General features: G+C 42.7%; 2 protein-coding genes and 1 long non-coding RNA gene across 3 annotated transcripts in view; 2 read left to right on the forward strand and 1 right to left on the reverse strand.

The window, feature by feature from the left end:
* The window catches only part of CREG2 (cellular repressor of E1A stimulated genes 2), a 21,713-nt gene extending 12,774 nt beyond the window's left edge, over positions 1 to 8,939 (forward strand). Inside the window, exons 3-4 of the mRNA XM_061626851.1 lie at positions 3,383 to 3,496; positions 4,819 to 8,939. Coding sequence (XP_061482835.1) covers positions 3,383 to 3,496; positions 4,819 to 4,966 — 262 coding nt within the window. The 3' untranslated portion in view covers positions 4,967 to 8,939. The remainder of the gene's footprint in view (positions 1 to 3,382; positions 3,497 to 4,818) is intronic.
* LOC133384930 (uncharacterized) lies at positions 8,591 to 13,169 on the reverse strand. The gene is made up of 3 exons (XR_009762728.1): positions 12,281 to 13,169; positions 9,416 to 9,527; positions 8,591 to 8,744 (listed from the first exon to the last, which is right to left on the reverse strand). It is a non-coding gene; the product is annotated as an uncharacterized LOC133384930 (long non-coding RNA).
* Positions 12,518 to 22,018, forward strand: part of RNF149 (ring finger protein 149) — a 21,205-nt gene continuing 11,704 nt past the window's right edge. The window contains exons 1-2 of the mRNA XM_061626848.1: positions 12,518 to 13,213; positions 17,924 to 18,177. Of these exons, the coding sequence (XP_061482832.1) occupies positions 12,736 to 13,213; positions 17,924 to 18,177 (732 nt within the window). The 5' untranslated portion in view covers positions 12,518 to 12,735. The remainder of the gene's footprint in view (positions 13,214 to 17,923; positions 18,178 to 22,018) is intronic.

The following is a 22,018-nucleotide window of genomic DNA, read 5'->3' on the forward strand; positions in this document are numbered from 1 at the left end:
CAATAGCACTCTCCCTACTTGAGATTCCCATCAACTGGCACTCAGGTATACTGCCTCTGTCAGTGGAGGCAGAACATAGTCATTGTGGCTAATAACAATTGACAGCCTTAATCTCCATGAATTTGTGTAATCCTATTTTAAAGCCATCCAAGTAGTGTTTTACAACACTTAAATGGACTGCCTTCAAGTCGATTCCGACTTACGGTGACCCTATGAACAGGGTTTTCATGGTAAGTGGTATTCAGAGAGAGTTTACCATTGCCTTCCTCTGAGGCTGAGAGGCAGTGACTGGCCCAAGGTCACCCAGTGAGCTTCATGGCTATGTGGGGATTCGAACCCTGGTCTCCCAAGTTATAGTCTAACACCTTAACCACTACACCAAACTAGGGACTAATTTCCTGCTCCTTATGCTACCAAGTCTGCTAACTGGAGGAGGGAAATGCAGGCACAGTTTATCTTGGACACTCAAAGCGTACTCTATTCTATCGTCCTAATGGCTAGGGGGAGTCAAATGATATAAATCTTTTATAATTATTTGATATAACATTCCAAGAACTACTTCTTTTCTTGTTCCCTCTGACAGGGCAATTTGCTGGTGAAAGATGCCTCCATGTTTTCCCTTTGCATTGGTCTTTCTGATGCCACCTATGATGGCCATATGCAAAACTAGTGTAGAAAAAGGAATTTCAGCTGCTGTAACTTGCATATCTGCCCATCCATGACCTTGTTTTGTCTAGTCCTGGTCATCAGTTCAAATTTCAAAAATGAACAGTCATGGCTTCTCCTAAATAATCTAGCCCCTTAAAATAATTTAAACTCCAAAAGTTCTTCAGCTGGGAAAAAGTGTAAGGTGTAAACATACTCTTAGGGCCAAACGAGAAAATACTTTAGATACATATCTGTGCCCTTAAGTGGAAGTTGTTCTTGTTCTGCTGCGTTGTTTTTAACATGGATTGCCCCCTCCCTGATCTGAATTCAGATCTTAGTGTGGGGAGTAGCAGGGCTTTAATCCTTTGTTCTCCACTATGATCCCAGTCTAGATCAGGCCCCCCACACCAGCAGTTTGCAAAGGAAAAAAAGCTCACACTAGGATCCTAATCTGGCAATTAGTGTAAAAAACCATCTTGTACTTAAGGGTATAATACAAACCTAATGTGTCATCTACTTTGGTCCTTAGTTCAAAGAAAGAGATTTGCAGACCACTTTTATTGGTGCATTGCCCCGCTGATGTCTATTGTGTACAGCAGCATCAGTAAATTTAAAACAAATTTTGAATTATTTCATGACAACTATGAATGGTCAGATACAAGTCAGATAAAATGATCAATGGAACTCTAGCAGGCACTCATAAATGTGATGTTGGCAGTATTTTTGTGTAGGCACACACTTTAATAAGCAGGTTGCCAATCTCTTGTTCTGAGTCATTCTGAAACTAGGAATGAGTAAAAGAAGACTAGGAAGTAGGTCAGAAAGAAACACTTTTTATCAACACATCCTCCACCTAGAATTGCACAATTGTATGTATGTGTGTCTTTATAATTGGGAATGTATTTCTATATTTAGGCTGTAATTCTATATCACTTCATTAGCCCTATAACCACACCATAGACTCTTGAGTAAGCTTAGCAGACATGGAATAAGAGGACAGGTCCTCTTGTGGATCAGGAACTGGTTAAGCAGCAGGAAGCAGAAAGTAGGAATAAATTGACAGTTCTCCCAATAGAGAGATGTAGAAAATGGAGTCCCCCAAGGATTGGTATTGGGGCCTGTGTGTTTTAACTTGTTCATAAACAAGTTAGGAGTGAGCAGTGAGGTGGCCAAGTTTGCTGATAATACTAAATTGTTCAGGGTTTTCAAAACAAAAAGAGGTTGCAAAGAGCTCCAGAAAGACCTCTCCAAAGTGAGTGAATGGGCAGTAAAATGGCAAATGCAATTTAATGTAAACAAGTGTGGAGGAGTGATGCATGTCAGGGCAATCTTTATTTCACATATATGCTCATGGGGTCTGAAGTGGTCATGATTGACCAGGAACGAGAGCTTGGGGTCATAGTGGATAGCTCGATGAAGATGTTGACCCAGCATGCAGCAGCTGTGAAAAAGGCAAATTCCATGCTAGGAATCATTAGGAAATGTATTGAAAATAAAACTGCAGATATCATAATGCCATTTTACAAATCTATGGTGCAACTGCATTTGGAATACTGTATACAGTTCTGGTCACCTTACCTCAAAAAGGATATTGTAGAACTGGAAAAGATTCAAACAAGGTCAACGGAGCGACTCCCCTATGAGGAAAGGTTGTAGCATTTGGGGCTTTTTAGTTTAGAGAAAAGGTGTGTAAGAGGTGACGTGATAGAAGTTTATAAAATTATGCATGACATAGAGAGAGTGAATAGAGAGGAGTTTTTCTCCCTCTCTTATAATACTTGAACTCATGTACATCCAATGAAGCTGAATGCTCAAGGATTCAGGACAAATAAAAGAAAGTACTTCTTCACACAGTGCATAGTTAAGCTATGGAACTCCTTCCCAGAGGAGGCAGTGATGGCCACCAACTTGGACAGCTTTAAAAGAGGATTAGACCAATTCCTGGAGGATAATGGTATCAGAGGCTACTAGCCATGATGGCTATGCTCTGTCTCCACATTCAGAGGCAGTATGCTTCTGAATACCAGTTGCTGGAAACCACAGGAGGGAGAGTGCTCTTGTGCTCAGGTCCTGCTTGAGAGCTTCCCTGTGAGAATGGTTGCTAGACTGGATGGGCTACTGACCTGATCCAACAGGCTTTTCTTTTGTTCTTATTCACAGACCTCTTCATAAGCCCTTATATAGTATTGCTTCTGACGCCCATATCAGAAACATGTAACAGTTGCCCTTTGTGATAAATTGGTACAGTCTGATCCATATTTAGAAAACTGCTTCAGTTAAGTTTACATATTAAGTTAACATACGTAGATCTACAAATACAAGTTCTGAAGTGCAGTAACATAACATCTGATCAAGTGGACTGTAGTCCACAGAAGCTTATGCCAGCCCTCGCCAACCTGGTGCCTTCTAAATGTTCTGGACTACAACTCCCAATAGTTCTAGCCAGCAAAGCCACACTGGCTGGGGCTGATGGGAATTGTAGTCCAGAACATCTGGAGGGCACCAGGCTGGCAAAGACTGGCTAGCACAGCCTTTCCCAACTATTGGGCCACCAGATGTTGTTGGACCACAACTCCCATCAGCCTCAGCCAGCATTGCCAATGGTCAGGAAAGATGGGAATTGAGGTCCAACAACATCTGGTGGCCCACTAGTTGGGAAACGCTGTGCTAGCATCATAAGACATTTGTTAGTCTTTAAGGTGCCACATAACATAAACATTTTCTTTGCTTACAGAAAAACTATAGTCGACCCCGATGATCCACGGTGTGCCAGACTTATTCTTACAGGACAGATGATTACAGTGCCTCTAGAAGAAATGGAATTTGCCAAGCAGGCATTGTTTTCTAGGTTTGTACGAATACACTGTTATTGTGCTAACAGGAGAAAAAATGTAAAATAAGGCATTTGGACCAAGAACAGAAGGAATAATACAAATTATAATTGTTTTCCCTGGATAACAGAACTTCTTCAAAAAGCATCTGCTTGCAAGAGTCAAGTGTTAATTGAAAACAAGGCTTTCTTCCAGGCAGTACTTGTAAATGATTTTAGTTAGTGCTTAACCCTGCTATTTGAAATCAATGGATTGTAAAGATTCTTTAGCATTGACTGGATAATGTCCAAGGTTAGTGTGAGGGGCTGGTAGGCATAAACTAGCTGGCACAAACTTCCCTAACAGCATAATCCTACACATGTCTACTCAGAACTACGTCCTATTGAATTCAATGCTGCTTACTCCCAGGCAAGTGGAGTTAGGGTTGCAGCCTTACTACTTAGAGTAAACCCACTTAATTTAAGTTTCACAGTTTTCAGTGGGTGTGCTGTAAGTATTACTAAGTCTGGATCCATCCCTGAATGCTTACAAGTTTATTGTTGCTTGTGTTTTCGACATATTTGGGTTTAAAATATGTGCATAACACAATTTTTAAAATATGTTTTAAAAAGTAAAAGAGGTGGCTTTTTTCAAGTGACACTGCAATATCTACTCAGGGAAAAAATAATAAGTATGGCAGGTCACTGCTTGAAATAACTGCTGCATTTTTTAAAGCAGGGGTGGGAAACCTTTCTAGCTTGGCGGTCAGATGATTATCTCTCCCACTCCTTGCGGCCCAAGTTTGACAATCACATAATGTCACACAGATGTCAGGTGACCCACAAGTGATTTCAGAAACCCCTCTCAAAGTGCTATCTTGCCCTGTGCTTTGAAATGGGCTTTTAGAACACTTTTGGCCAAGCCCCACCCTTACCTGCCCCACACTTGACATCATATAGGATGTTGGGTATAGGGCAGGTAGGTGTCGCTTTACCAAAATGGCCTTGTGTGCCAGATGGGTAGGCCGGGTAGGCCTAATTAGACCCACGGCTGGAGGTTCCACACCCCTGTCTTAAAGCACCGGTGGGTCAGGACCAGATCATGGCCTGATCTAACCTGAGTCTCAATAGCAGCATTATCACTTACACAAATATATGGCAAAAAAATTAAGAAATGGGTCCTCAAATGCATGTTTGGGGGTGGGTCTAACATGGTCAAACACTGCAGTCCTAAAGCATAATAGTTACTACTGGTGTTAAAACCAACACTATTGCCAAAGAATTCTAGGGACTATTTGCTAGAAGAAGCCTCCGAGATCAACATTATTCTAAACCTGTTTGGTTACCTTTTGTTCTTCCAGGCATACGGTAATGAGAAAATGGCCTCGCAATTATGAATGGTTCTTTATGAAAATGAACGTCGAACATGTCTGGCTTCAGAATTGGTACGGAGAAATTGCCACCATTGCACTGGAGGAATATTTCAAAGCAGTGCCCAGTAAAGCTTGATTGAACTTTCAAATAAGATAATTTAGTTTTCACATTTACTTTGGGGGGAAAACTGTTTTATACTCTATGGTACTGGGTATTTACTTCACAGTATTTTTGTGCAAAGTACTTAAAATGGTTCCATTTTCTTAACTGGAACAACACTACAGTATTAACCGTTGAAATGAAAATGAATGTTAAGGCTAGAGATAGATGATACTAAACTCTTTAAGGTGTTTGAATATTTCTGGATTTTTATGAACATATATGCCACAGGATAATGACAATATATGCTTATTATAATTTCTGAAACTGGACAAGAATTGCGACCCAAGATGAAATTGCTGGTATGTATATGATGGTTGTATTACTGCACTTAGTTCTTAATCATCTGAAATTTTAAAGAGTTGTTTCAACTCTTGTTTAAATGTACAGAATTTTAGTTAGGTTGACATTATAGATTCCATCTTTCCTTAGGCACACATTTGCCTTTAATTATCTTACAAAACGCTATTCTCTAAAATGCTTTCAATGTGGTTTAGAAAACACTCTGAATCCTAATGTGCTTCTTTGAAAGACTAGAGAAAAAGGCAAGCCTTTTAACTTTGTTTTAATCATTCAGATAATGGCTGCATTCACACATAATTAGTCTAATATTGTGGGCATTAGTCTTGGACTCATGTGCTTACCTCCTCCTTTCTTCTCCTTCAATTTGGCTGTGAGAAGATCAGAAGCTTTTGCTTCCATTTTCAATTAACCATGGTTTCTTGTTATGTCTGACACTGAACATACTGTGCTTAGCGTTAGCTATGGTTTATTGAAGCAAGCCAACTGCAAACCATGGTTAATGAACCTAGCTTGTTTCAATAAGCCACAGTTAACACTAACCATGGCTCCTAGTTCAGACAAAAATGAGAAACTATGGTTAGTTGAAAATTAAAGCAAAAAATCTTTTTTTCTCCTTGTGGCTGCACTGGGAGTGAACAGTAGAAGAGGGAGTACATAAGCCCAAGGCTCATGCAAACAATGCTGAAATATGGTTTAACATTATGTGCAAACCAGGCTAGTGCGAACAAAAGTGAAGGCTAAGTCATGTTAAGATACCTCCTTATCTACTCTGTTGATCACTGAATGGCCTCTAGAAACATCCTTCTAGGAAGTTAAGGGACAATCCATCTTTGATTGGTTCTTTTGAGACCAAGGAATGAAGTAGTAGTAAACCAGACCTAAGAAGTATACTTCAATCTATTACTCTACTAACTCTTGAGATATTATTTGGAAGAAAGAACTGCAGCACTTGTGTAGGACAGATCTGGAGTCAGAGCAGTATATTTGATTTGCCCACGCTGTTCTGTACATAACCCTCTGAAAGCATCAATATTACGAAGAATATATTTTTAAGTTTCTCATAATATTATATGGATGTTAGGACATCAGTGAAAATGTTGCCAGTTGTGCACAATCAAGCTCAAATCACAGAATCTCAAGAGTGTCATGGAAATACTGCTTTGCCTCTTTTTGTACACATCTTTCATGCCTGAGAATGCAATCCATTGTAGAAGTCATCATACCTGTTGTTGACAGAGTTGTAGCTAGACAATTCTGAGTCCTGTTGAGCCTTAAAAATTTGTGTCCCATCCCTTCAGTGTTTGATAACTTTTGATAAAGCAAGCTCCTTGATTGCACGGAGGAGTCCACTTATGTCCAAGCGAACATGAGTAAAACCCCTTGAAATGCTTCCCAAGTAATGTGGGGAAGAGATGGAACTAAAGGGGAGTACAACTCATGGAAGAAGGAATTTGTATGTGTGCCCCTGCAACCCTGCCCCCATCTTGAGCATTTGTGTGTTTAGGCAAATACTTGAACACACCAATGAAGCCAGAAATCTGACTTGTGCAGCTACTGAAGTTAGAATAGGCAGGATTCCGGAGACCTGAGGACAAAAAAAGTTGTTTTATGATTTGACATAGGCTGTGAACACACTAGTCGCCAGATCAAAGCATTTCCATTAGCCACACCTGGAGGGGGAATGGGCTGATCGGCTGATCAGTTAGGAAATCTCTTTGAAGCTGAATTTTAAAAAACGAACTCAAGCTGCTCCCACCAGATTGTGCAATAAAAAGGCGTGGGGTTTGATTAGCGTTGTTGCCCCCATTTTCAGAAGAGAGATGTGGAGACGCACTGGAACCAGCAAACTAGTGAGTGTGTCTCTACCCTAACAGCGGAGAGAGGAATGGCTGAGCACTGTTTACTGTTTGCCAGGGACCAGGTGCTGCTTATTCCAACTCCATGTTGCTTCACATAATAGGGTTTTCAAAATGGCTTAAGGCACATGGGTGGGATAAAGCCAAAATGTACTTTTTGAAGAACTGCACTTGTAACCTTTGTCCAGAAACTGAAGGGGGGGGGCAGATTTTAGTCTGTTCAGGGTGCCACAGAATTGTCTAAGCATTGTTATCGCCATGGTCAACCAGATGCCTGTAGGAAGCCTGCAAGGAGGACATAAGAACAATGCCACTCTGTTTGTGCAGCCCAGCACCTGCTATTCAGAAGTGTGTAAGGTGTCAAAGCTTTTGCTGCTGTCCGAGGTGAACTAACAACATAAGAGGGAGTGACCACACGCAGGGCCGGCCCCAGGCATGCCGGGGCCCTTGGGCATCAGCTTTCCCCAGGCCCTGGTGTGTGTGTGTGTGCTTGTGTGGCCCCCCATGCCCCCCCACCTACCTGTCACCTGTCTTTTAGCATTGCCATTAACCAAGATGGCAGCCACGGTTTCTCTAAGCTAAGGGGATGAAGCCTCTGCCGCCATCTTGGTTGATGGCATGCATGCGTATTACGCACATGCGTCTCTGCCATCAACCAAGATGGTGGCAGGGGCTTCAGGTGCCGCAGATCGCAGAAGGTGAGCGGAGGGGCCCCTCAGGACAGTGCTCCATCTGGCCGCCCTTTAGAACTGGCCCTGACCACACGGACACTATGTCCTATGTCGGATACTACAGAAGCTAGCTAGGAAGGCCCCTAAAACTAGATCCATTCTCTTCCCTATCAATAGTTATTCAGTTTTTTCCTGCTGCATCATGTTAATAGTCAGAAGTGCCGCATAACAAGACTCTTGGCTATTTTTGCTGCAGCAGACTTACAGCACAATCCTAGCTATGAGCTCAGAAGTCAGCCCTAATGAATTCAATGGGTCACTCGCTGGATCATCACCTTGTAGTAGTGAGTGGGCTTGCATGTTCCAGTGAACCCTATGAGTGATGCTGTCAGGAGTCATGTACTCCCAGCATGGTCACCCACAGCGGTAAGGTCAAGGGAGAGGAACCAGACAAAGAATGATCCAAGAATGCCCTCAATAGCAGAACAGGCGGAGTACAACAATGTGTACGTTACTGAAGGCGGATGAAGGCTTTAGCAGATAAAAGACTTCCAATTGTCGTAGTATCCATGCCATTGGATCAAAGCCTTTTTCTGTCAAGATTGTGTGTTGATCGTTGTGTGCCGATGTCCCTACATAAAATAAATTCGCGCACAGGCGTCTTCCAACCAAAAAAACTATGTCCTCACTAGGGTTGCCAGATCTCCGGTTTTCAGCCGGAGTCTTCGGCAAAAGGGGCCCCTCTCTGGTCTCCAGCCATACTCACCTTAAACACGTGGATCTCCGGTTTTCCAGTGGCCCCCTCAGCCATGCATGCGTGATTCACGTGTGCATACACCAAAGGATCTGGCCAGCTGCCCTTTCCTAGTCAGCCATCCTTCTCTGCTTGCTGCTTGCTGCCTCCACTCCCTCCTTCCTTCCTGTCTGGAAGGGCCGGCGTAACACAGTAAGCAAAGTAAAATCGCTCACTCTCCCTGCCCCCCCACCCCCATTCTCTCCCCCCACCTGCCCTCCTAAATGGTTTAAAAGTAAAATCGCTCACTCTCCATCCCCCCACCCCCATTCTCTCCCCCCACCTGCCCTCCTAAATGGTTTAAAAGTAAAATCGCTCACTCTCCCTGCCCCCCACCCCCATTCTCTCCCCCCGCCTGCCCTCCTAAATGGTTTAAAAGTAAAATAGCTCACTCTCCCTGCCCCCCACCCCATTCTCTCCCCCCGCCTGCCCTCCTAACTGGTTTAAAAGTAAAATCGCTCACTCTCCCTGTCCCCCCCACCCCCATTCTCTCCCCCCGCCTGCCCTCCTAAATGGTTTAAAAGTAAAATCGCTCACTCTCCCTGTCCCCCCCACCCCCATTCTCTCCCCCCGCCTGCCCTCCTAACTGGTTTAAAAGTAAAATCGCTCACTCTCCCTGTCCTCCCCACCCCCATTCTCTCCCCCTGCCTGCCCTCCTAAATGGTTTAAAAGTAAAATCGCTCACTCTCCCTGCCCCCCCATTCTCTCCCCCCCGCCTGCCCTCCTAACTGGTTTAAAAGTAAAATATCTGAGAACCTTTCCATTGGAGCCTCTGGCTTTCCTTGCTTCCCTGCCAACTCACCTCCTGACTTGTCCACTTGTCTGTTTCCTATTATGTTCATTGAGTATGTTTCACTTGATCCTTTTGAGACCTCCCTCTCTGGCTCCTGTTATTCTGTTTGTGCCCTGGCTTGCTGTGTCAAGAAGTACATTTGCCAGATATCCTTTGTTTTAAGGAACATACATGTTTTAAGAAACATTGCCTGTTTCCCCCCCCCCCTTCTCCTAGTAGCTACTATGATTTTTTTTCAGAACATACCAGTGGGGATATACTTTGATACAAGAAGCACTTGAAGCCACAGACCCACGGTTTGCCTTACTTTAAGTCTGATCTTCCAAGCCTTTTTGTGCTTATAACTGGGGTAGCCAACTTGATGCCTTCAGATGGTGGTGGACTACAGCTCTTGTCACCCCTGTCTTTTGACCATAATGGCTGAAGCTGATGGGAGTTGTAGTGCACCAGTATCTGGAAGGCAGCACGTTGGCTATCCCTGCTTTATATGATGGTTGCAAGTGGGAAACAGGGTTGCTTGATATTTCATTACAAAAACTGTTTGTTTTTTTAAAGGTGGAGCTAAAATCACACCTTTTGCAAATAATTAATCCACACTCATCATCTTAAACTTTTAGATTTGAGATAAACTTTGTATTGGCACAGGGGATTTAATTCTAGGTGAACAGAGCGGACTCTGCCATTCTCTTACTGGGGTCTGATGTCTTAGAGTAAACAAAGCCTATGTGCTAACTTCTCTAATGACTAAACTGCATACCTGCATTGAATTGTTGTCTATGAAATCAATGTACTGTAGATAGCAGCACCTGGTGGCAAATATTTCACATTATTGCTTCCAAGCCACAACTTCTCAATGCAGCTATCTCTATAAAACTATAAAAACTAAAGAATAATGAACAGTAATTGAAGAGTATGGGATAAGGACTATGCATATGAATGCTGAGTAAAGGTATTTGCTATAAAATTACATATTTTAACAATCAATATGTTTTTATGGTTGATAGTTTATTTTATAATGAATTTAAAATGTTGTGCCTATTATTGTAATGAATTATTTATTTGGATTGCTATATTATGCTTTGAAATGAATTAGCCTTTTGACTTTTCATGTAATGATACATCATTTACATTTGTGAGCCACGTTGGGCACATTTGTGTGGGAAAGTGGCATACAAATTGAAATAATAATAATAATAATATCGCTCACTCTCCCTGTCCCCCCCACCTCATTCTCTTCCCCCGCCTGCCCTCCCCACTGATTTAAAAGTTCAATCGTCCTGTCCCCCGTCTCATTAGGAAAAGACAGAAACAGCGAGAGAGAGAGTGTGTGTGGGGTGTGTGTGTGTGTGTGTGACCTGCTTTAGGTAGCAGAATCAGTGGGACAGATGAAGGCAAGAATTATCTTTTGAATGGTGCCACGAGATTTGTTTTTTTTAATATCGGCCCTTCCATTGTGGAGGGTGGGGATTTGGGCTCCTAACACAAGAAGCAATTTTTATTTACTTTTCAAAGCTAGCATAACTCAGTGGCTGAGCAACTGAACTCTGAATCAAGAAGCCCCTGTGCCCTACATTGTGACTTTACCGTGGGATAGCCTGGCCTCAGCGATCCATGCTCTGATAACCTCCTGTGTAGACTACTGCAATGCACTCTACATGAGGCACCCATTGAAAACTGCAGCTGGTGGGGAATGCTGTGGTTTGGCACTGAGAAGGCTGGGTGGGGGAAATATATCACTATTTCTCAGACTGTTGCTGTGGCTTCTGGTGTGTATTAATTTGAATACTCATAAAACAAGTATAAACAGTTGCAAAACAGCTTAAAGTGGCATGGTTCTGAATTTTGGGTTGGGTGAATGAAGTTTATTTATTTTTATTTATTTATTATTTGATTTATATCCCACCCTTCCTCCCAGTAGGAGCCCAGGGTGGCAAACAAAAGCACTAAAAACACTTTAAAAATCATAAAAACAGACTTTAAATTAAAGCAAATCATCTTTAAAAACATGTTAAAAAAAGAAAAGGTTCCAAAGCGTAGGTGCTGCCACTTCGTTGTTGTTGTTATTTGCCTTCAAGTCGATTTCGACTTATGGCGACCCTCTGAATCAGTGACCTCCAATAGCATCTGTCATGGACCACCCTGTTCAGATCTTGTAAGTTCAGGTCTGTGGCTTCCTTTATGGAATCAATCCATCTCTTGTTTGGTCTTCCTCTTTTTCTACTCCCTTCTGTTTTTCCCAGTATTATTGTCTTTTCTAATGAATCATGTCTTCTCATTATGTGTCCAAAGTATATGTGTCCAAAGTCAGAGGAAGGCAATGGTAAACTACCTCTGAATACCTCTTACCATGAAAACCCTATTCATAGGGTCACCATAAGTCGGGATCGACTTGAAGGCATTCCATTTCCATTTTCCATCCATACTCCCTAAGATGGTGAGAAGGAATGACCTTGTCACTTCAGCTGGACCTCTTTTAGGTAAGATTTCTATTTTAATTTCCAATCAGAAAATTTTTTTTGAATAATATGCTGCACGCAAGTGTGGTTGATACAATGTATCATGCTTCATGATATCACTAGGGCCCACCCCATGACGTCACTAGGGCCCGCCCCATTTTCTCAGGTTTTTGGATGGTTCTGACCTGGCAACCCTAGTCATTGTGGGAGGCTGTGTGGATCTAGAATTGGCCTCCACAGTCACTTACAGACCCACCTTAAAGACCTTATCTTGAAAGACAATCTTATTCAGCCACCAGTGATCGCCAATGAATGAATGAATGAATTCAATGGGATTTACTTTCAAGTAAGTGGGGTTAAGACTGCAGGGTTACACACATAGCTAGGCATAAGCCCGACTGAATTCAACAGGACTTACTTCTGAGTAGACATGGTTATACTATGATTCGGCTACTCCTCTCTGGGGGGCCAGAAGCGATACGCCTAAGGAGGAGGTTTCTTTTTTTCTCCAGAAGAATGGAAGAGAAGGAGTGGTCTCCAAACTGAGTGTATCTATGAGGGAAGAAGAGAAGACAGCTTGGTGGGGCGGCGTGGGCGGCGTGGGGGCGTGGCGTGGGCGGCGTGGGGGCGTGGCGTGGCCTGGCCTGGCCGCGGAAGGGAGAGAGGGACAACCTCCGCTCGACCTCTTTGTCCCACTCTAAGCTGCGGCTGCTCAGCCATTCGTCTGCCTGGAAGTTGGGCCGCCTCCCGGAAAAGGGGCGGGAACCTTGAGGTTGCTGCGTGCGGCTGCAAAACCGCGTTTTGTACAGGAAGGTTCATTCGCTTAGTCTGCTGGTATTGGGGCTGGCGGGCATCCTTGTGCGTCCGGGAGCCATGGTCTTGGTGCGTCGCGTAACGCTGCCGTTGTTGGTTGCGCTGGCGGCGGTGGGGTGTCCGCGGGTCGCCTGGTCTCTGGTGTGGTACACGGCTTGGGTGACCACGGTATACACCGAGCCCGGCACCAACCGCACGATGCGGAGCAGCACCGAGAGCGGCCGTTATGGGGAAGGCTCGCCCAAGCAGAGCGCGCAAGGCCTGGTAGGCATCCCCCGCGGCGGGACCGCCCGCCACATGGAAGGCTGCGCTTCGGATGTTGAGTACGAAATCCCTATGCCGCCCGGAACTTCCCGCGGCGGCCTGTCGAGAGACAAAGCAGCGGGGGTGTCTCGGTCCTGGATCGCTTTGGTGACGCACGGGGGCTGCAGCTTGAAAGACAAAATCGCCAACGCGGTGAGGAAGCGGGCGGCCGCCGTGGTGATCTATAACGAACCTGGGTTCGGCAACTCCACCCTCGCTATGCCGTACAATTACGGTGAGTCACACTGAGAGTTTAAAAGGGAAGAGTTTGGGAAATACATTTTTAGCCGGCGGGGGGGATGTGGAGTGACGACGACAGGATTAGTTATACCGATGAATGGATTTCTGGAGTCTCAAAGCAAAGGATGCAACTTGGGTAAATTCCTCTGCGGGGTTGTTTCCTTAAAGATGTAAGAAACTCTAGGGGTAACGTGTATATTCGCATCAAAAGTGAAATAATGACTCCGTACATACTATACACTAAAAACACGTCTTCCTCACCACCACCCCGGAAAAAAAATTTCTGGGAGCTGAAATTTGTTAATGTTGCAGGTAAATGTACCTCTGTGAGTGATAAATTACAATTCCTAGAATTCTTGGTGGGGGAAGATAGTGCTTAAAATGTATGGTGCGTATGCAGCCAGTGTTGCAATCGTATGAAAACTATACGTTGTCATATTGAAATCAGTGTTGTGCTTGGGAATAGTTTTCACATGCAGTACAATGAGGTAGTAGACGTAGCTACGTCAGACTGCAGGTGGTGGATGCTGTTAAAAGTTCATAATCAGGAGAAAAGTCTAGTCCAGTCTATGTGCTGTGCTAGTTTGCTAAGAAAGTAATCAAAAGAGACATCCCCTTCCTGTAGGATGAAGCGATATGGCCTATCTTATCACCTCTTTTTTGATTAGTGTAAACCAGGCCTTGGTTTGGATTTCTGGAGTCCCTGAACTGGCTGCGCATGTGGAGTAGTTGCAAGAGTTAACTTGAGTAAGAACAAAAGAAGAGCCCCACAGGATGAGACCAAATTACTTAGTCCAGTATCCTGTGTGTCTTTCTTTCTCTTACATCCTGTCTTTCCCCCAAGGAGTTCAGAGGAGAATTGCCTCCCTGTGAAGTAGGACTGGATGATACAGTGACTGGCCTAGAGTCTCTCAGGGAATTTTACAGGCTTGGTATTTGCACCCCAAGCCTAGTTGGACACTCTAATCACCCCACTCCACTATTGCCAACAGTAGCCAACCAGATGCCTACAGGAAGCTCACAAATGGGGATGAAGACAACCTTTTCCTGTTGTGGATCCTAGCAACTCTTTTTCAGTGACTACAGAAGTTCTGTGTAGCAATTGCTAGACTTATCCTCCATGAATTTGTCTAGTCTGCTTTTAAAGCCGCCTAAGCTGAGTGTAGGATATTGCTACAACTTGTGACAATTTCATAAATTAATTAGGCACTGTATGAAGAAATACTACTTTTGTCTGTCCTGATTCTTATGCCCAGTTGTAGTATTGTGAAAGAGGGAGAAAAACTTTATTCTCCACATTGTCGATAATTTTATTTTCTCCCCCTCCCCCCAATTAATGTTTTAGAGTGGGGGGAGCCTCAAAAGCCCCAAACTAGATAGTACTTTACTTCTGGGCTGCATAACCTGGAGCACATAGTGCTTTAGTACTGAACTAAAAGGGCAATGGAAGATGCACAAAAGCTGTTCCAGGCTTAAGGGAAGTAAACTTGCTCAGTGATAATTTGCCAAGTTCTCTGGAAATAGGAGCAGGTCTGAGCTTGTGCAGCAGGTTTGTTTAGAGGTGTGATTAGGTTTAGAGGTTTGACACAGAAACAAGAGGAGCTGTGAGAGGAGTAAGGGAATGAAGTTGCTGGATGTGAGGCCTATAAAGCGGTATTGTTTCTGTTTTTGAAAATATGAAATAAGACTTTAAAATAGCCAAAAGAGAAAATAGTAATCATGGGTATGTGCTAGGTAATGGTGCTTCTGTATGAAACACTGAATAAACCAAATAAGTTGTTTAGACCAAGTTGTTTTAAAGTAGCTCCTTGGAGCCACATCCTGTTTGCAGTTACCTGCTTGTAAGCACCTCTAATACTTTTTAGCTTTGTAGATGTCATAAACATCCAGTATTCAATCTGTACAAGAGGGAGGACAAAGCCTTAGCTAGCAAATAATGTGTGTACCTCCATAACCCACACTGCACTAAGAAACAAATGTTGTGTACTCAAAATGTTCTGCATAAAGATGATGTGCATAATTTTATAGTGGACTGGTACATATTCTTTGAGAACAAGTATAAAACCTGTTCTTGGCTCCATTTTGGTATAATGAAATTGAAAGTATCATAGAGTAGTAGAGTTGGAAGGGGCCTATAAGGCCATCAAATCCAACCCCCTGCTCAATGCAGGAATCCAAATCAAAGCATTCCCAACAGATGGTTGTCCAGCTGCCTCTTGAATGCCTCCAGTGTCAGAGAGCCCACTACCTCTCTAGGTAATTGGTGCCATTGTCATATGGCTCTAACAGGAATTTTTTTCCTGAAGTTCAGTCGAAATCTGGCTTCCTGCAACTTGAGCCCATTATTCCGTGTCCTGCATGGTAGGTAGGATATGAAGTGTACAGAAATGAATGCAAGAATCCTTTGGGAAATATAGAAAACCTTAAAGAGGTTGGGTATACATGATTAATTGTAGCAGTCATATTTCAGGTTTTCTAAGTTGTTCTAAAACCACATGCCTTGTTGAAAGCAAGTTGTAAATGAATTGTGATTAGGTGGGCAGCGTGACATTGTGTAGGGCAGAAGTATGGTAACTTACAGGTATACTGGATTTATATTGAGGTGAAGAAGAATACAGGAAAACCAGCATGGTTTTCAGAAAAAAGAGAGAAACAAAATACCACAAAGCAATTACAGAATAAAAATACAACACTCAAACCCAGGAAGAACAGAATTAAAACACTAAACATAACGTTAAATTCCAAAAGGAATAAAAATGTTTTTGCTGCCATTCAAAAACTCAGATGTTTTAGGGTCAGTCTAACCTCCCTAGGAAGGAGTTTCATAACCAGGTGCTGCCACAGATAAAGCCCTGGCCTGCATTCCCACCATCTGAACATTTGGGTGTCGGATGGCATACAACAGGGCATTGGAAGATGAACTTCTTCTGTGAGCAGGTTCATTTGGGAGGAGGTAGTCTTTCAGGTATCTGGGTCCTAAGCTATTTGTGTAAGCACCAGCACCTTGAATTGAACCCAGCCTGTATTGATTGTTTCCCATGGCCTTTCTGTGTTGGACCTGGTCTTCTGAGGCTGTTGAGTAATGCTGACTAACCTTTTGAGCCTCTCTTGACTTTGTCTATTTTCTTGCTTTTCTTTCTGTTTAGTTCTGTTATTTTTACTGTCTCTTGAAATTCACTGGACTGTTTCAAAATGGCAACAAATTACTAAAGGGAAAGGTGTACAAAATCCATGCCACAAAGGTTCTTAACTGCTGGGTTGCTTTATTGTGGATTTTTCAGTACTTGTATGAACTTGTTAAGATATTACAGTAGGAAAAATTGCATGTGGTTGATCTTTAGCAGTAGCCCTGAGGCCAAGTTTTCATGAGCGGAAAGTAAGAGCTCTCTTTTCCCCTCTTCTTCATTTTCTAGAAATAAGCATATTGCTTATGTTTTGGACTCTTGAATTTGAGAAAGCAAATGTTGGGCTGCGTAGTGTAGGATTGTCGAGTCACAAGCCAGATATGGTACATATATGGAAATCAGAGATGAGGAAGCCTGATAGATGAACTGGGGGAGGAACTGGTTGAGAGAAGCTGTGGTTGAATCATGGCCTGCTTCTTCTCTCATTAAAAACAAACATGTAATATCTCTGGATTGCAGCTTTATTGAATTATAATATTTTGAACAACTAAGACTGACATCCTAATAACTAAGGTACCAAAATATGAAACTTCCTATATAGGTCAGTGGAACTGTTTATACATATTTTATATTTTCAGTCCCCTTAAACACAGCCCTTCTCCCACAATAGTAAAATATAGTTATGTGAGCTGTGACATTTATAGTCCTGTCACTGTGAAGTGAAGCGTCTGTAAAAGCAGGATATTATGAACTACGCATTTAATATGGAGGAAGAGTACCTTTCTTGTTAGCTCACTTATAGCAAAACTGTACTGTTGATCTTGTTCCTTCTCATCAGGATCCTAAACCTGTTATTACATATAGGAAATGCAATAAAAAGCTGGACCCATGTGCCTGCAGTTTAAAAGTTTTGGGACAGGTGGTGGCAAGTAAACACAGTCAAATTACAGGTATCTTGAAATCTGTTTACGTTTATATTTTCAAAATGAACCTCAAACTAAATCGCCACATGGTGTGGTATCTCATCCTTGTGCATAATCTTGCTTGAACTGTTGAGTATGGCAATCTCAAAAACAACAAAGGCTTAGTAAAAAACAAAGCCTGCATAATGGAAAAATATCAAGACACTCTCACTATCCAAAAGTCTCATACCAAACTTTTTTCCTTTTATTGCAGATTTGTAAACCATTTCACAGTAAGAAGCTACCAAAGTGGTATACAATAAAATAAGATGTAATACAAAATTTTATAAGCTCTATAAATTAGACAATTTAAAAATTAGCATGTGAGAATCCTTATAAACCTCAAGTAGGAAGACAAATACTTCAGAATGTGTCTGACTGTCTATAGAGTAAGACTCCTGCATTCTAAGAGGTTTTTTTTAGAATTTAATATTTTATTTTATACATTCAAGGGCATGTGAGTGACAGTTCTAGATCCTGTTCTTGCTTCATATAGCTTTGAGGGGCAAATATGGCAAAAGAAGTTCTTGTATACTTTATGCAATGTTGCCTGGATTTCATATAGAGGATAAAAAGTTGTAAACCCACATGATTCCTGTTTTTCCTTTCCCTCAACAGGTACTGGTAATACAGTTGTAATTATGGTTGGGTATCTAAAAGGAATGGAGATCTTGGAGCCAGTGCGAAGAGGGATTCCAGTGAGGATGACGATTGGTGTTGCTGGCAAGCAACATGCACAAGAATATATCAGGGGGCAGTCAGTTGTGTTTGTCTCAATTGCATTTATCACCATGATGATTATATCATTAGCATGGCTTATATTTTTTTATATGCAGCGCTTCCTCTATCGTGGATCACAGTTTAGAAACCAGGTAATTACAGTAGTGATTTTTTTTCTTCTCTCATGACAAATTAATAAGCAAGTGTTAATTGAACATTTAACTAAAATGTTATATAGCAAACTTTCTGTCTTTCTGCTTCATCTGTGAATGCCTGAATAAGTTTGTTGATACTCCCTATCTGTATTGGGAATATTCATGTGCTCCCTATTTGTATATGTTGTAACTTGTTTCCAGAAGTAGACAAACCTAGTATGGCGCTGGGTGTGGTCAGGTCGAGCAAGGAGGAGAGGTGGTTGCCCCCTCTGGGCTGTCTTCCATTCAACAAGATATGGGTTGCTATGCCAAATAGCCTTCCCACCTGAAGGTCAGTCCAGGAGACAAATTTGAGGGCTTCTTGCTGGCGGGCTGAAGAGACAGAACAAGGATGTGGTTGGTGTATTACCCACATTTCTGTCCAACAACCTCCCTACCTGAGCTGGCAGGAGTGGTGTTAAAGATGGTTTGAGGACTTAAATATCGTTCTGGGGCTGCCCTGTTTGGTTTATCTCAGGACTTTATTGCTACCATCACAGTCATGGGACTGCCTCAGTACATCGTAAGGCCAATGAATATGGCAGGTAATACCTTCAACTTGGGTTTTTTTGGGGGGGTTGCTAAGGAAGGGTTTGGGGATGATCAGATTATAGAAGTGGTTCATATTACTCTACTGTCATGGACAGATCACTCCCTGGTAAGATTTGGATTGTTGGTGACAGTTTCCCATTGCAGAAGTGGGGGACTGATTAGAACAGTCTGCCCCTGAAGATTTATGGAATCTGACAGGTTCCTGAATGCTTTGAAGGAGTGCCTGACAGGCATGGCTGGGTGCTCTGGTCTCTGTGAAACAGTGAGGCGAGGAAGGCTTTTGACATGATTGCTCCTGAGTCCCTTCACTGGCTCCCTGGAGCTCAAAAGTCTCCCTAGGCTTTCAGGAGAGCTGAGGCCAGACAATGGCTAGAGCACAAGTGGTGCAAATTTCAAAAGTAAATATAACTGAGCACAGGAAAGAATACATAATACACTGCCAACAGAGATTCAGCAGGAGCCTTGTGTTTTAACCTTTATATGTCTGTTGAAAACTTCTCTGTACCGCCAAGCTTATGCAGGCAATTAAGAAAATATTTTTCTGTAATAGTCAATTGATGATCTCTGATCTTAAATGTCTTACATGGTTTTTATTGCATATATCTATGGTTATTGTAAACTGCTCTGATATTTTTATGAATAGCAGTATTCAAATGTTTGTATAAATAAATGTGTCTACCATGTGGTGGTGCTAGTGGCAAAGAAAGCCCACTTCTCTGTCACTGTTGATCCATGAGTAGCCATCCAGCAGGGCTTTTTAGGGTAGTATGTGGGTTGGTTTAAATCCAACCTACAATTAGGGTCATGTCAACCATCTGAAGTCTGCTGTGACCATCTTAAGGGGCACTTTGTAGACAAAATTGTATCCACTTCTCAATTGATGCAGGTGATTGATCCAGGACACCATCTTGTCAGTTTGCTTCAGATCATTTTCAGTTGTTGAATCCAAAGGATGTGAACAGAATTTTTGAACGGTTCTCATTGTTCTCTTAATCCTTGCCCTTCTTAGCTTCTGAAGTCTAGCTTGGTGGAGGGGTTTGGGTGGATCTGTGGAGTGGTTAATGCTATGCTGCAGGAGGGAAATGCAAGCACCCTTGAAAGAGGTGGTGATGCAGCCCCTCCTTGAGAGGGCCTCCTTGAACTCTGAGGCTTTTGAAAGCTTCCCCCTCCGCCCCAGTTGCTAATATCCCTTTTGGGGCAAGGTGATTGGGAGGGTGGTTCCTGGTTGATACTGATTATCTAGATCCATTTTAAATCTGGATTTGGCACTGAAAGGGCTTGGTTGCCCTGATTGACCTATACTGGGAAAGAGACATGGGTGTGTGAACCCTGTTGATTCTCCTGGATCTCTTAGCAACTTTTTATGCCATTGGCCATGGTATCCTGGAGCAGCTCCATGGGTTGGGAGCAACTGTATTGGAGTGGTTCTTCTCCAGTCTGCAGGACCATTTCCAGAGAGTACCATTGTGGGACTTCTGCCTGACCCCCTTGTCCTGTAGGGCTTCATCATGTTCCCCCAGAGTTTTCAACGTCTATATGAAACTGTTGGGTGAGGTCATCTGGAAATTTGGACCTTGGTTTCGCCACTATGCAGATGGCACCCATCTCTATTTCCTCCTACCATCAGAATCTGGTAAAGCTGTGCAGGTGCTGAACCAGTGTTTGCAGGTAATAATGGGCTGGATGAGGGCCAATAAACTGAAGTTGAATCCAGACAAGATGGAGGTGCAGATGGTAGATGTTTTCTGTGTCTGCAGGTTGAGTAAGATGCCTGTTCTCAATGGAGTCACACTCAACCTTAAGGAGAAGGGGCATACCTTGGAATTACTCCTTGATTTAATGCTGTCGCCTGAAGCCAAAATGGCTTCAGATCTGACAAGTGCTTATTCCCAGCTGTGGGTGGCTCACCAATCACTGCACTTCCTAGACTAGAAGATCTTGGCCACTGTTATCTATGCCCCGGTAATTTTTTGTGGGGCTGCCCTTGAAGATCTGGAAGCAGTAGCTAGTGCAGAATGTTGCAGTTTGGCTGTTGTGTGGCATCTAGGGATGGGAGAGAGTATTCACTAAATTGGATTTATTACCAGATTTTGACATAATCCGACAATCTGCTTTGCTTTCGGACTGGCACTGATTTCTTGTGGCAGGTCATGGCTGTTATCAGCATGTTTTTTTTTAAATAAATCTGCTCCAAATTTTATGTTAGTATCTTCATAATCAGCTTTCCCCTAAGCTGATGCGTTCTTAACTCAGTGGAACAAGTAGCTACAGCATAAATATTTTCATTAGCATTTTCATTAGCAATGACTTTTTTTTGCTGAAAAAAGCCCCGTGAACCAGCAGTTGCGCAAACAAATGGGAACAAAAAAATGCCAGATTGGTACTGAAAGCCAGACTGTCAGAATTCAAATGGATAGGAACCAGCTACCAAACTGCATCCTTAATGGCATCCCAAGGTCTTCACATAACACCAGTCCTCCAGGAGCTGCACTGGCTGCCTGTATACTACCAGATCTAAATTAATTTTTGATTCTAGTGCAGCCTTTCCCAACTAGTGGGCCACCAGATGTTGTTGGACCACAATTCCCATCTTTCCTGACCATTGGCAATGCTGGCTGAGGCTATGGGAGTTGTGGTCCAACAACATCTGGTGGCCCACTAGTTGGGAAAGGCTGTTCTAGTGCATAAAGCCCTGAATGACTTACAACCCAAGTACTTGATGGAGTGCGTATTTCAATGTGTCCCAGCCCAGGCGTTAAGATTGGCAGCAATGTTTGACAGCAATGCGGGGCGAGGCCTTCTGTGTAGTGACACCTCAGTTGTGGAATCCCTCCCATTGGAGATTGGGTCCTTAGTATTGCCTTTTTGCCATCATCTTAAAGTGCATTTATTTATTCAGGCATTTGGAAGAAACGATACTTAGAGTTTTGAAGATTATGGTGTCTACTGCATAATATGTCATATAGCATTTTAAGATTGTATCTGGCTTTATTTGTATTTTCTGTGTTAAGATTTTGTGCACTACTGAATACCAACTGTAATCAGCAGATGAAGGGTGATTTAGAATTAAAATTAATAATACCCGAGTTGCGCCTAACGTGCAAGTTAGTATTTTAAGCTAGACCTGGACAGCAATTGTCTTAAGATGATGCAATTAAATGTTCCAGTTTTGCATGTTTATGTCCTTTGGGGACATAGGCAAGTTAAAATTCTTGGTAAGTCTGTCATTAAAAGTATGCTAGAAGCA

Source organism: Rhineura floridana, chromosome 5 (genome assembly GCF_030035675.1).
Source record: "Rhineura floridana isolate rRhiFlo1 chromosome 5, rRhiFlo1.hap2, whole genome shotgun sequence".
In the NCBI taxonomy this organism is placed as follows: Eukaryota; Metazoa; Chordata; class Lepidosauria; order Squamata; family Rhineuridae; genus Rhineura; species Rhineura floridana.